The sequence below is a fragment of the Cavia porcellus genome, unplaced genomic scaffold (assembly GCF_034190915.1).
Source record: "Cavia porcellus strain 051 isolate PalLab524CR breed Dunkin Hartley unplaced genomic scaffold, mCavPor4.1 scaffold_8, whole genome shotgun sequence".
NCBI classification, from domain to species: Eukaryota; Metazoa; Chordata; class Mammalia; order Rodentia; family Caviidae; genus Cavia; species Cavia porcellus.
In genome coordinates this window covers 3,787,230-3,798,889 of record NW_026947491.1, presented here as the reverse complement: position 1 = coordinate 3,798,889, position 11,660 = coordinate 3,787,230, and the positions used below count along the sequence as shown (strand labels likewise).

The 11,660-nt window shown below is 54.1% G+C and overlaps 1 protein-coding gene across 1 annotated transcript in view; it reads right to left on the bottom strand.

Annotated features, from left to right (window-relative positions):
* The window catches only part of Lipc (lipase C, hepatic type), a 101,921-nt gene that overhangs the window by 14,271 nt on the left and 75,990 nt on the right, over window positions 1-11,660 (bottom strand). Inside the window, 3 exon segments of the mRNA XM_013159945.3 lie at window positions 308-425; window positions 723-896; window positions 1,833-2,020. Of these exon segments, the coding sequence (XP_013015399.2) occupies window positions 308-425; window positions 723-896; window positions 1,833-2,020 (480 nt within the window).

The following is an 11,660-nucleotide window of genomic DNA, read 5'->3' as shown; positions in this document are numbered from 1 at the left end:
CTGGGACTTTCCCTCCCAGTTCATCCCCTAGGGTCTGTCCCTAGAGCATAGGTTGGAAACCTGCTGTTCCGTGCGGTTCTCCCTGTGGAGCTGCACCGTGGGCTGACTCTGTGCCTCGGGGTCTGGCTGGCCTGCCTAGGAGGGGTTACCACACAAGCAGAGGGATGGGTGGGCCACCGGGCTGTGGGTGGCACCCTTTGCCCTGGAATCTTCAGGCACGGCAGCAGCTTGGACAGCCGGGGAGTTAGAAGAGGAGAGGAATGTGCCCCATTGACTCCCCACCAATTACCTGTGGCCTACAGATTACCTGTGATCCTCCCAATCTTGTGCCTTCTGTCCATGAAGCTGCCTGCGAATCCTGAGACGTGGGCACCCAGGCTGTACCCGATCAGGTGGACATCACTCGGGGAAAAGTGCATGGATTCCTGGGAGACAGTAACAGCCCGGGCAGGGGAGGCATCCTGTGGGCTCTACTCCCACCCTGGGAAAGCCACGTCTCTGTCCCTTGGGGGGCTGTCTTGGGGTAGGGGTGCAGCTAGCTAGGACCCTGCATGCCTGGGACACTGATGCCCTGCTGGAGGGACAGGTCTCCTGTGTGAGCTCTGTGACCTCCAGGTTGTGGTAGGGTCACGCAGCTCAGCCTGGGTCACCCCTGCCTGTGTCCCTCGACCTTTGCTGCCTCCCTGGGGGACCTCAGCTGCGCAGGTAGGGAGGGGCCTCACCTCCAGCCAGCGCAGCATCATGGCCACCTCCTGGCCAACCAGGCGTATGTTGCGCACGGCCACCGAGTAGTGCTGGTGGGCCAAGGCCAGCCAGTCCGCCAGCCCCACGTTCACGGGCCGGGTCCCCAGTGCGGCCACCAGCTGATGTACCCAGCCCTCCAGTGCGCCATCCATCTGTGGGTGGGAAAACCACATGTGCCTGAGCTTTGGCAGACGTTCCTGGCCTGATGACCACAGTGTGTCATCACCCGGCAGGGAGCTTCGTGAGCCTGTAGCAAGGGGAAAGTCTGTGACCAAGGCCCTGGGAGGATGGCCCCCTGTCTCAGTGTCCCCCCATCTGCTCTCTGATGAGTTCTGGGGCTCCCTGAACTTCCCAGCTGCAGAGTTGGAGGAGAAGCCCCAGCTCAGAAAGAGAAGGAGGACGGCAAGGAGAGTGGTGGCCTTAGGTCTAGGGAGGTCCAGGAGGAAGGGGCAGCAGCAGAGAGGGCAGAATCGTGATAGTACAGGTCCTGGGTGGAGAAGAGACCGTAGAGGTGAGGCGGGGCTGCTGTGCTAAGGTCCTGAGGTCATCCCCTTTACCACGTCTACCAGGTGCCTTTGGGCACAGGTGACATCTGGCTTCCAAATTATCTTGTGCCGCCTGGAATATAGATGTGATGGCTGGCTCCTTAGTGCTACTTCAGATTATGAAAACAAGAGCTGGAAGGAGTTGGAGACTTGACTTTGCTGACCAAAGCTGCCTGGTCAGTGCTGCTTTAGGTTTCTGGAAAGGAGCCTCTGTTTTATCTGAACCACTGAGGACCCAAGTGTGTGTTATTTGCAGCTGGCTTTGCACCTCTCCGATAAGACATCTCACTAGGCATCCTAGTCTCTGGTTTCCTAGCCACTCCTCAAAGCCCGAAGCACCAACAAGGGCCTCACTCCTACCTGTGTCCCCTCCTGCACCCCAGCGAGCCGTGTGGTCTGGGGCCTCAGTTTGCCTAGAACATGAAGCGGCCACAGTGGAAGACGTTGGTCACTCGGGGCTCCCCACCTGCCTGCCCCCCACCCTCAAGCGTGGCCACCGGAAAGGAGAAGGTGCCCAAGCACCAAGGCGGGAGCCCCACGTACCGACCACCCGTGGATGATGAGCACCAGCGGCTGGGACGCGTTGAAGCCGCACTCCTGCAGAGAGTTGGGCAGGTGTGGCCCGATCTCACAGCCCTGGCTACGCCCATCCGGGAGCAGCAGGAACTTAGTCTCCGGCCTCTTCGGGACTTTCTCTGTGTCTGAAGCTCCAGGGCTTCTCCCCACCAGCTCTGCAATATGGAATCAGGGGCTGAGCTCAGCCTGGCATCCATCCCACCTCTGCCAGCCCCAGGACCACCACAGCTTCGGAGGGCAGGGCCAGCGGAGCACCTGCCACATGACAGCCAGGCACAGAGGGTGACCTGGAGGGCCTCTGTCCCTCTGTCCTGCCATCCCAGGGACTGGCCAGGAAGACCCGGGAGGGGTGACCAGGGTGTGAGGAAGCAAGAGGGGTGAACCTCATCCAACCACGCTGACAATGGAGGAGCCAGGATTTGAACCTAGGCCTTTCTCCTAACACTAGGCAGACAGCAGTTGGAGCATTGTTGCCAGGCAACCCTGTGCTTGGCTGGCAAGGTGCCCTATGTGCCTTGCAGGGATGCAGCATTGGGTTGGGTGATGGACCCCACTGGAAGGAGGGGCTCCGCAGAGGCCATCTGACCTGGACCGCAGGAGTGGACAGCCCTGCATGTTTGTCTGTAGGGGCTCATGGCCTAGGGGGCAGCTTGAACACCCACTGAAATTGCAAAGGAGGATGCTTGGATAGGCCAGGCATCCTGCGGGCTCTGGACCCTGGATTACTGGTGGCTACAGGAACTTTGGGGTAAGAAGGACACAAGATTGTCCTCAGCAGCCTCCAGAGACCGAGGGGAGATGAAGCGCTTGAATCTCACCCTGAGCACGGCTCCGCTGGTGGGGTGGGTAGTACCTCACTGCAGACAGCCTCCCAGCCCAGGACAGGACGCTGAGTTGGAGGTCTCAGGAGGAGCCTTTTCCATGGGGCGGATGGCAAGACAGTGACATCCGACCCTCAGGGGCAGAGGTTGGAAGCTTCACCTCCCTTGCAGCCAAACGTGAGGCTGCACCTCTGGTCAGTGACTCTACTCTGCCCCCTTTCACAGTCCTGGTCACTCTTCCTGAGCATAAAATCACCCAGGCTTCCCGAGTAATAGGTCCTGGGCTGCTGATTTCTGGGGACAGACAGCAGGGCCAAGGGGTGGGGTGGGGTACTAACAGAACCAATTTTCCTACTCAGAGGTTACTAATTCAAAAGATTCTGACTTTCCAGCAAAGAGCTGTGCTTTGTCACCGTGAGGACAGAACCAAGTGCAGCGTGTTTTATTCAAAGGCAATGTGAGTGACTTTCTGGGTACCCTTCTGAGGGAATGCAGGCAACTCCTGCCGCCCAGCAGGGCTCCCCACACCCGTCGCTGCTGAGGTCAGCCTCGCCCCCTGGAAACCAGCCCCAGCCCCGCGCGTGGACCTCAGTGTCAGAACCAGCTGTCACCTCACTAGTGTTCCAGTCAGTCCGAAGCCTGGTGTCCCTAAACGCCCTGGAACCTGGTGCGCTCATCCGCACACTCGCCGTTTTGTGTCTGGTCGGTTGAAGCCGCTTCCTGACCGTTCTGTTTGGGTTTTTCCACCCTCACACACATAGCTGCTTAAATGATCTTTCTGGATCAGAAACCATGGATTCCCTCGAGACTCCCAGTTTTCCAGTCTCACAGTGAAGGCCACCACCTTATCCCACATCCCCAACCCTTCCCGTCTCTTAGTACCAATGGTAACCCCCAAGCACTTAGCACTAACGCGGTGCAGCTTTGGACTCTCCTCCCCTGGGTCTCTGCCTTGAGCTCTGGTCCACATGGGATAGAGATGTGCACCTTGTAGGAAGCCTGCTCCTGTGGCCAGAGGTGACAGTGCCCCCCTCTGTCACCACTGCTGCTGCTGTGCACTGCATCCCTGGTCCTTGCCACCTGTCATGTGGGCTGGAAGTGTGTTTGTTTAGCTGTATGTTCCCTCCACTGTGCTGTGACCCCACAGAGGGCAGTGCTGGACATGCAGTAGGTGTCCAGTGCCTGCTCCGGTGCTCACAGGATCAGAGGCCACCACTCTGCCCAGGCCCCTTGTGCCCTGGACCTGGCGTAGCTGTGATCCTTCTCCTCAGTGACCCAAGAGCTCTGCCTTTCCTTGTTTCAAGACAGCTGCTTCGAATGACAAGGGGACCACATGGAAATCAAACTCAGATAAAAATAGTCCCTGTCTCAGGAGGTCAGTACAAGGATTAAGTGAGATATTTGTAAAGAGCTGGCAGCAATGCCACACACCTAATTAGCACCTGTGCACTGGCGTGTTTGCAAATGCTGACGGGACCAGCTCACAGCTTGCAGTTTTGATCTGTGAAATCCCTTCTTTGAAAATGCACCTTCTTGCCCTTGGAGGACCAGTTCTGCTTTGTACCTATTGACCCTGGATTTAGCTCTGAGCATAGCGTGGCCTGGTGCTCCAGCTCGTGGCTGTGCAGCACAGATGGGAAGAGAGCAGAAATGTGACTGAATGCAGGGTGCTGCTCCTCCTCCTCCTCCCTGGGCTGTGGGTTCCTTCATTCTGGTGTGAGTGAGGGAGCAGTGTGCACAGTGGACTTAAAATTGCCAGCGGGCCAAGCATGGTGGTGCATGCCTGTAATCCACTTGGGAGGGAGGCTGAAGCAGGAGGATCGATGCAAGTTTGAGGCCAGCGTGGGCTACACAGTGAGTTCAAGGCCAGCCTGAACTGCAGGAAGACCCTGGTTCAAAAAGGGGCAGCAGTCATAGTGGCAAGCGGCACCTAAGTCATAGCAAGGCCCTGAGGCACACCTCACTGTGCCCCCACAGCAGCCCCATGCTGAGGGAGGCTGTCGCATGGGGACGGATGGGGTGAAGCCCAGAGCCACATGTCTGACCTCCACAGGAATACAGGCTGACCATCCCCTTCCGGAACCTGTGTACACCCAGGCTCTCAGCCAGGCCATGGCTATGCAGACTCACTGCCCGGGCCTTCATGGCAGCTCCCCCCTAGCCTCAGCTGTGACCTCATGGGCTCTGGGCACCACTTTCCCTGGGGGTCTCTGGCCCTGCAGGACCAACGGGCCATTTGGAGTCCATTCTCCCGCCCTTTCCTTTCCTGCTTCCTCCACTGCCCAGTGGGGGTCGATACACCGTCCTGCCTCCCTGCCTGGATAGCTTAGCATGTCTGTCCCCTCCTTCTGTTTGGTGGGTCCCTAGCTACTGGAGACCATGCCTCAGAATGCAGTGGTCTTCTGCACATTGCCCCTGACCACCTCATCCTTCCAAAAAACAAAAAACAAAACAAACAACTATAGTATTGCAATAGACTCTCAGCTGTTTAATATTTTGTTTTGCTTTTTGTAGAACACATGCTCATTGCATATATGCAATTTAGAAAATCCTGAAATGAGTAAAGAATCTGCTCACATAGACAAACACAAGGAACATTTTTCGTATTGCCTTCCAATCTTTTCTTATGGAGATAGTTGTCCTGTGCATGTTTGTTTGGGAGTGTTATCTTAGCTACTTCTCTTGTTGCTAAGACAAAATACCCACCACCTACAGTTAAAGGAGGAAAGGTTCATTTGGTTCACAGTTTGTAGAGGTTTCAGTCCATAGTCAGCTGGCTCCAAGGCAGGGTGGCGTGGCACAGGGGAAACGGTTCATGGTGGTTGGAAGGCAGCAAGCAGTGAAGCAGAAGCAACAAGCAGCTTTCTGTCCTTTATTTTCTAACCAGGCTCCCCACCCTTAGGGCAGGCAGCACTGGCACCCAGCATGGGGAGCCTGAAGCCTAGCATCGCACCATGAGTGGATCCCAGCATCACACACCCCAGATGCAGCCACCCCTGGAAGTCCCACCTGTGACGAAGTGAGGTTTCGGGGGCATAGCTAGACACAAGGCCTGACATATCATAGAAGTGGGTTTATATCCCTCTTTATCTGTCAGGACAGTTTTTGTGTAGCACCAAACATGCTCACAAATGTGCTTTTGAAAAGTAGCATAATTTACTCCTTCCACAACTGTTGGAAATTTAGGTAAACAACTCGTCGTTGGAAACTTACATAAAAGCAGGTTTTTAAAAATCATGAACAAATCTCTGCTGACCATCTGTACACAGAAATCTCTGGAGCTATGATTTTTTCCCGCAGGATATTCATGAAGTAGAATTGTCCATTCCTTAAGTACAGTCCTATTTATATCTCTTTTGTGTGCACCTATATCCACGCTGGATTTCAGCCTCTTAAAAGCTAACATATACATTGAGACCTTCGCAGTCACCGTAGAAAACTCACAGAGGGCAGAGACAGGCAGAGGCCCTGAGCCACTGAAACTTAGGGTTCACGCAGGCTTTTAAACAATCGTGTTTGTATCAACTCATTTCAACCTTGCAGCTCTACGACTGGCTACAAGGAAAACAAATGGCTCTTTCAGGGGTGAGGAAGTTGGTGCTGTGTTGTATGAAATAGGAGCAGGCCCTTCTCCAGAAGCATCTTCTGAGATTGTCATTTTCCCAGGTAAAGCTACAACACTGATAGCATTCACGGATCATTCTGTGGGTTTTGGAGAGAGGATTTCACCTGTGACACGAGAGAGGTCAGATGGTTGGAGTGAACCAGCCTGTGTCCTAGGAAAGGAAGTCACAGGTGGGAAGGTTTGGGAACGAACTCTGTACCAGTGACTCCCAGAGGCAGCCAAATTCCTCTCTGAGTTAGGCAGGAGGGGAAACTGGGTCCAGCGGTTAGATTTCTAATACCGTTAGTTTCCTTGCTGCAGGTGAGATGTCTATTCCAAAGCCGGGAATGGAGATATCACAAGAACAAATGATTTTGCCTTTTTTTGGGTGAGGAGTTTGCTGGAGCTACAGGGTGGGCCATGGGCAGTGGGTGGGCAGCCATAAGCCTTCCCCTGCAGGTGGAGTGGACAGTCTCGGCAGGTAATCAGGTCACCAAGTGCCTTCTGGACTGGCAGGTTAGGTCAGTCCTGGTTTTGGTTTGAAATTTCATAGGGATGCACAGTGACAGGCCGGCACCTACCCTGGGGTTTCACTGACCTCCCTCACACACCTCCCTCAGCTTTGGCCTTGACTTTTGAAATCACTGTAGGAAGCTCACAGAGGGCCGCAGCAGGCAGAGGCCTTGGGCCACCTAACCTCAGGGCTCATGCAGCCTGGGGAGCAGGTGGCACTCTGGCCTTGGCATTGCCTGTGCCCATGAAAGGCAACACAGCTGAAGAGAGAGAGGACTTCAGCCCCTTTCAGTGCGACCCTGTGTAAGGGGAACCTGGGTGTCCCACGGGAGAGCTCAACAGCCTTGCTCTGTAGCCCGGTTGTCTGGCTCACTCCCTGCTTTGTGACTCAGGCTGGTGCCCCTGGGCGTGTTATCCAACCTCTCTGGACCTTACCTTTAAAATGAGACTAACAGCAGTGCCTACCTTATTGGATTACTGTGATTTACAGGTTAAAACATATCGTTTGAAGACAACTTGATGGAAAGATCTATAGATTTCTTCTCGGCGAACCTTAGGCACAATGCACAGTCCAGTACATTTGTCACATGACCGGTTGCTGAAGGGAGGGAACGTGGCGATTTGCTTATGACAGAAGGCCAGCTTGTTCCTGAGGAAGGGTGCCCTTCAGCGACAGAGTGGCAGTGTGATGCCCAGTGGGCTCTCCGGGAGCACCTTGAGCTCTGTCGCTGAGCAGGACCCGAGGGGAGAGCTGCACGGACATCGTGAGCATCTGGTGCACTCACCTGGCTCCTCCACCCCTGTCTACCGCCCAGCTCTGTGCACGCTCAGCCTGAACGCTGGCCGGTTTGGCGTTTGTCGAGTGGGATGTTACATCATGGATTTGAGTTAGCAGAACTGTTATTACAGTGTTGGAGGAGAGCACTCATTAAACACAGACCCACACCCAGGTGCGCAGCACAGAGCTGTGATCCAGCACTTACAGCCAGGATGCAGCTACCAGCAGAGGCAGGAAGATCTCGAGTCCAAGGCCAGCATGGAGCACGTGAATGAGACCTTGTGTTAGAACAAAAGCAAAAACATCAACACACACACATGCGCACACACACATACCCCAAAATACAAAAACCCAGGCTTGCCACTGTGTGAGATCTTAGCTCACAAAGCATGGTGAGAGGTAGCATCAACCTAGAGAGCTCCAGGGCCCCACTGGGAATCTGAGGTCCCTGACTTGGCAGGATGTCCCTCTGTGAGGTCCCTGCTTCCTTCCTCAGGTCCAGCTCTAACCGGGCTTCATCCCTGCTGCTCTCTGCGAAGCCTTCGGAGTGCACATGCCCCTCATCAAAGCTGCCTGGGCTCGTGCCACCCCGAACCCCATGGCCTGTCCCTTCCCGGGCGGGGAGTTAAGGACCTGCTCTTCTCTCTCCCCTGGGTGTCTGGGATAATTGTTTGGATGCATTTAAATTTTTACAAACGACAGGAGAATATGCTGGATTCCAATGGCTTCTGCTACTTTTTGGTCTTGAAAATACCTTTCAACCAAGGACTGGCGGGGTGGAAAAGCAAACACAGATGATGTCCCGATAGCTGCTTGTACAGTAGGAAGGTGGGGGCTGAGACGCAAAGAGCTCACTCTTCTAAGCTCAGCTGGCAAGAGGGAGCGGAGCCGGAGCCCAGCCTCAGTCCCGTGCCTGCCTGGTGCAGGCCCTGGTGGTGTCTCCCGCCTTGTTCTGTTCCAGTCCAGTCCACTCTCAGTGGCCGTGTGTGTGCTGAGCTGTGGGCGGAGGTGGTCTTGGTCCTGCTCAGAGTCGCAGTGGCGTTGGGTGGGCAACCATACTGTCACCCACCTGCTCCTCCCTCAGCCCTTCATGAGGACCTGCTCTCTGCCAGGTGCTTTGCCACAGGTGGGAATCGCCCTCAGCAACATCGCTCCTGAGCAAGCAGCAGTTTTTCATGTTTCTTTTAAAAAATGTATGTATCGTGCAAAAACCGAAGTGAGAATAGAAAATAAAATTTGCATAACACAAATACATAATTACAAGCTCACTGTCCCAACAGTTTGGCTTTTTACTTATCTGTGTTCCTATTCTGTATCCAAAGGCAAATACATTTTTCACATAGTTGCAGTTACAACTGTCCCTGCTTTCTTCATGTCACGTGACATATCAGACACATCTCTATGGTCCTAGGATGTCCTGGCCGTCCTTTCTGAAGGCGGAGTAATATTCCAGAGAGGGAAGCGGGCTGATTTAGCTAGTCACCTTCCACACACACATCCAGCCCAGGGAGCCTAAGGGTCCACGTTAAGGGCAATGATGGGGTTGGAGCAGGGAGCCGGGCTGTCTGTGGGGTCTCCCTGACTCTTCTGGTTGCTGGGCACAGTGCCTTTATCCAGTCCTCAGTCTTCCGGTCACTGTTTCTGTTCCAGGCAGTCTCGACCGAGGCATGGCCCAGAGGGGCCCTCCGCACCACTGGCCCTGGGGCTCGTTCTTCAGCATCCTGTGAGCGGACCGCCTGGAACATACTGTTCTGGGCCGGCTCCTCTCCCTGGCCCTTGCAGGCTTCCCAGTTCTGTGTGCAGAGCCTGCGTCCCTACTGTGGCTGTGGAGCCATGTGTGCCGCCTCTCGCCACCTGGGTAACTCTGTGCCACCTTCTGGAGATGCCTCCTTGGAAATGGTTTGTGTGGTGGCTGAGCCCGAGGAGGTGGAGTTCAGAGGGGCTGCGGAGAGCCCCAGCTGTGCAGTCCTGTCTCACTGCCAAGCCCTGGGGCCTGGATCCCCCTCACAGCTCAAGTTCCTCCTCTATTCTTTTCCTGCCCTAGAGCTGCCTCCATCCCACCACTTCTTCAGGCACCACTTGGAGCCTGGTTTCCAACAGAGTGTTTGTGCCCCCTCTTATTATACCTGGGCAGCAGAGACTATCTAGAGAAGCATATAGTTGTCAAACCCAGGGGTAGAGCGGGGTGTAAGTGCCATCCAGTGGGGAGAGGCCCAGGATGCTGCCAGTCCACAGTGCTGGGGCAGTCCCCTCCCCACCTCTGTCCTGAGCGAGGGTCGCACAAGTCAGCCCCGCTGCTGTCCAGGGACCCTGGTCCCCCAGGGGCTCCGGGACGCTGTCTTTTTTTCTGACACAGGAAGACAGGAAGCAGTGCAGATGGAGATAGAAGCCTGGAACTGGGGCCTCACCTCCTGCCTCGTTGAAGTCACCCATCCTTGACAGGAGCGTTTTCTCCTGTGTTGCTGCTTCTGTCCCTGCCGGCCTGTGAGGATGGCGGGTGGTGTCAGGAGAGTCTCTTGGAAATGCTGCTTGTCCCAGGATCTGCCAGTGGTGTGGGTGTGCAGCGCCAGTGGGAGGGACACTTGTGGTACTTTGTCTCCTGTCTCCAGTGTCATGGCCTCATGGTCCTGTTGGTTTAGGAAAGGAGTCAGCCACGGGGTGTTTCCTGGAGCTGTGGGTGCACCTTCTGACATTCCCGAGATTCTGAGTCTGCAGCTCCAAACATTACAACATTTGGTCTAGAAATTGTCTTTGGAATTTTTGCTCCAGAAAAGAAAGCTGTTATTATTATTATTATTTTTTTAAGTGCTGAATCTTGGGTTTGCTTCTGTTGCTTGAGATACCCAAGGCTCCAGTCTGCCTGGATCACACTGGGTTGGGACAGCATTGGTCTAACAGCGCTGCTGAGCTCATGTGTCATCCTTGTGCTGAGAGGCACAGGCTCTACAGGAGGCCAGGGCCTGGTGCTGTGCGTGGCAGGGGCAGAGGAAACGTGCTCTTTATTAGAAGGCATCATAAGCTGTGGCAGCGAATGGTTCTGCACAGCTGGAGAAGGCGACCTAGTGGAGCGGGCATCTTGTGTCATCTTATCATCATTAACCACCTAAAGGATGTTTTCACCATGGACCAACTTTTAACGAAAGCCTCAAAACGGTTCCCAAGCAATGTAATAGGACCGAGGGGGTTTTATCCTTGAAGTGAACCACGTTGAATTCTGCATTCCAAACTGTTGCAAGGACTCCTGCTTTTCACAGTTGAGTCACGGTGCTTCTGTATATCACACAGAACTGGACAAAACCTAGGCCCCCACGTTAAGTTCTGATCTCTGTACCTGTGGGTGCAGTGGGGCTTTTCCTCTGCTTTCTTTTAATACTGCCTTTTTTAGGAAAGCCGAGGATGCTTAACTTGATGTAGGTTCCTTCATGTTTCTTGCTGGTCAAGTTGATGAGAATAGACAGCGTAGGGAAATGAGGCAACTGTGACAAGATGACCTATGGCAGCAAGGGTTTTTCCACCTCCTCCAGACCGCAGGACAATGACTCTGTTCCTTGGTACCATCAAACTAACCGGGACACAAAGCACTGACACAGTAAAATAATACAGAAAGGAGACACACGGGAAATCCCAAAAAGCAATCTTTTATCCCGGAGGAAGACTGACCTTCCCAGACATTCTGCCTGCACGGTGGTAATTATTCACCGCCCCTGGAATCCGGGTTCTATGCAGCACAGTCTGGAACCAAGGAGTTCATTTAATAGTGGCATAGCAGGTTCACATTTTGCTAAAATCCTGCTTCCCTTTCTGTCGAGAAGCTGTTTTGAAAACTGACGTTCCCTTGATGTGAATTTGCAGCCTGCCCCATTAACAAGGCTTCACTCAGAAAAAATTTTCAGATCCACCCTGCTCCAGACATTTGCTCCCAAGGACAAATGAGAAGAAACTGCAACCAGTTCAAACTTTTCCGGGCTCTTTGAAGATCAGAAATGAGGGGAAAATACTAAAACAAATATTATTAATCCAAATATCCTCAGCGAGCTTCAAAGCCAAGCGCTGCTCTGTGCTCCCGGAAGCACGCAGGG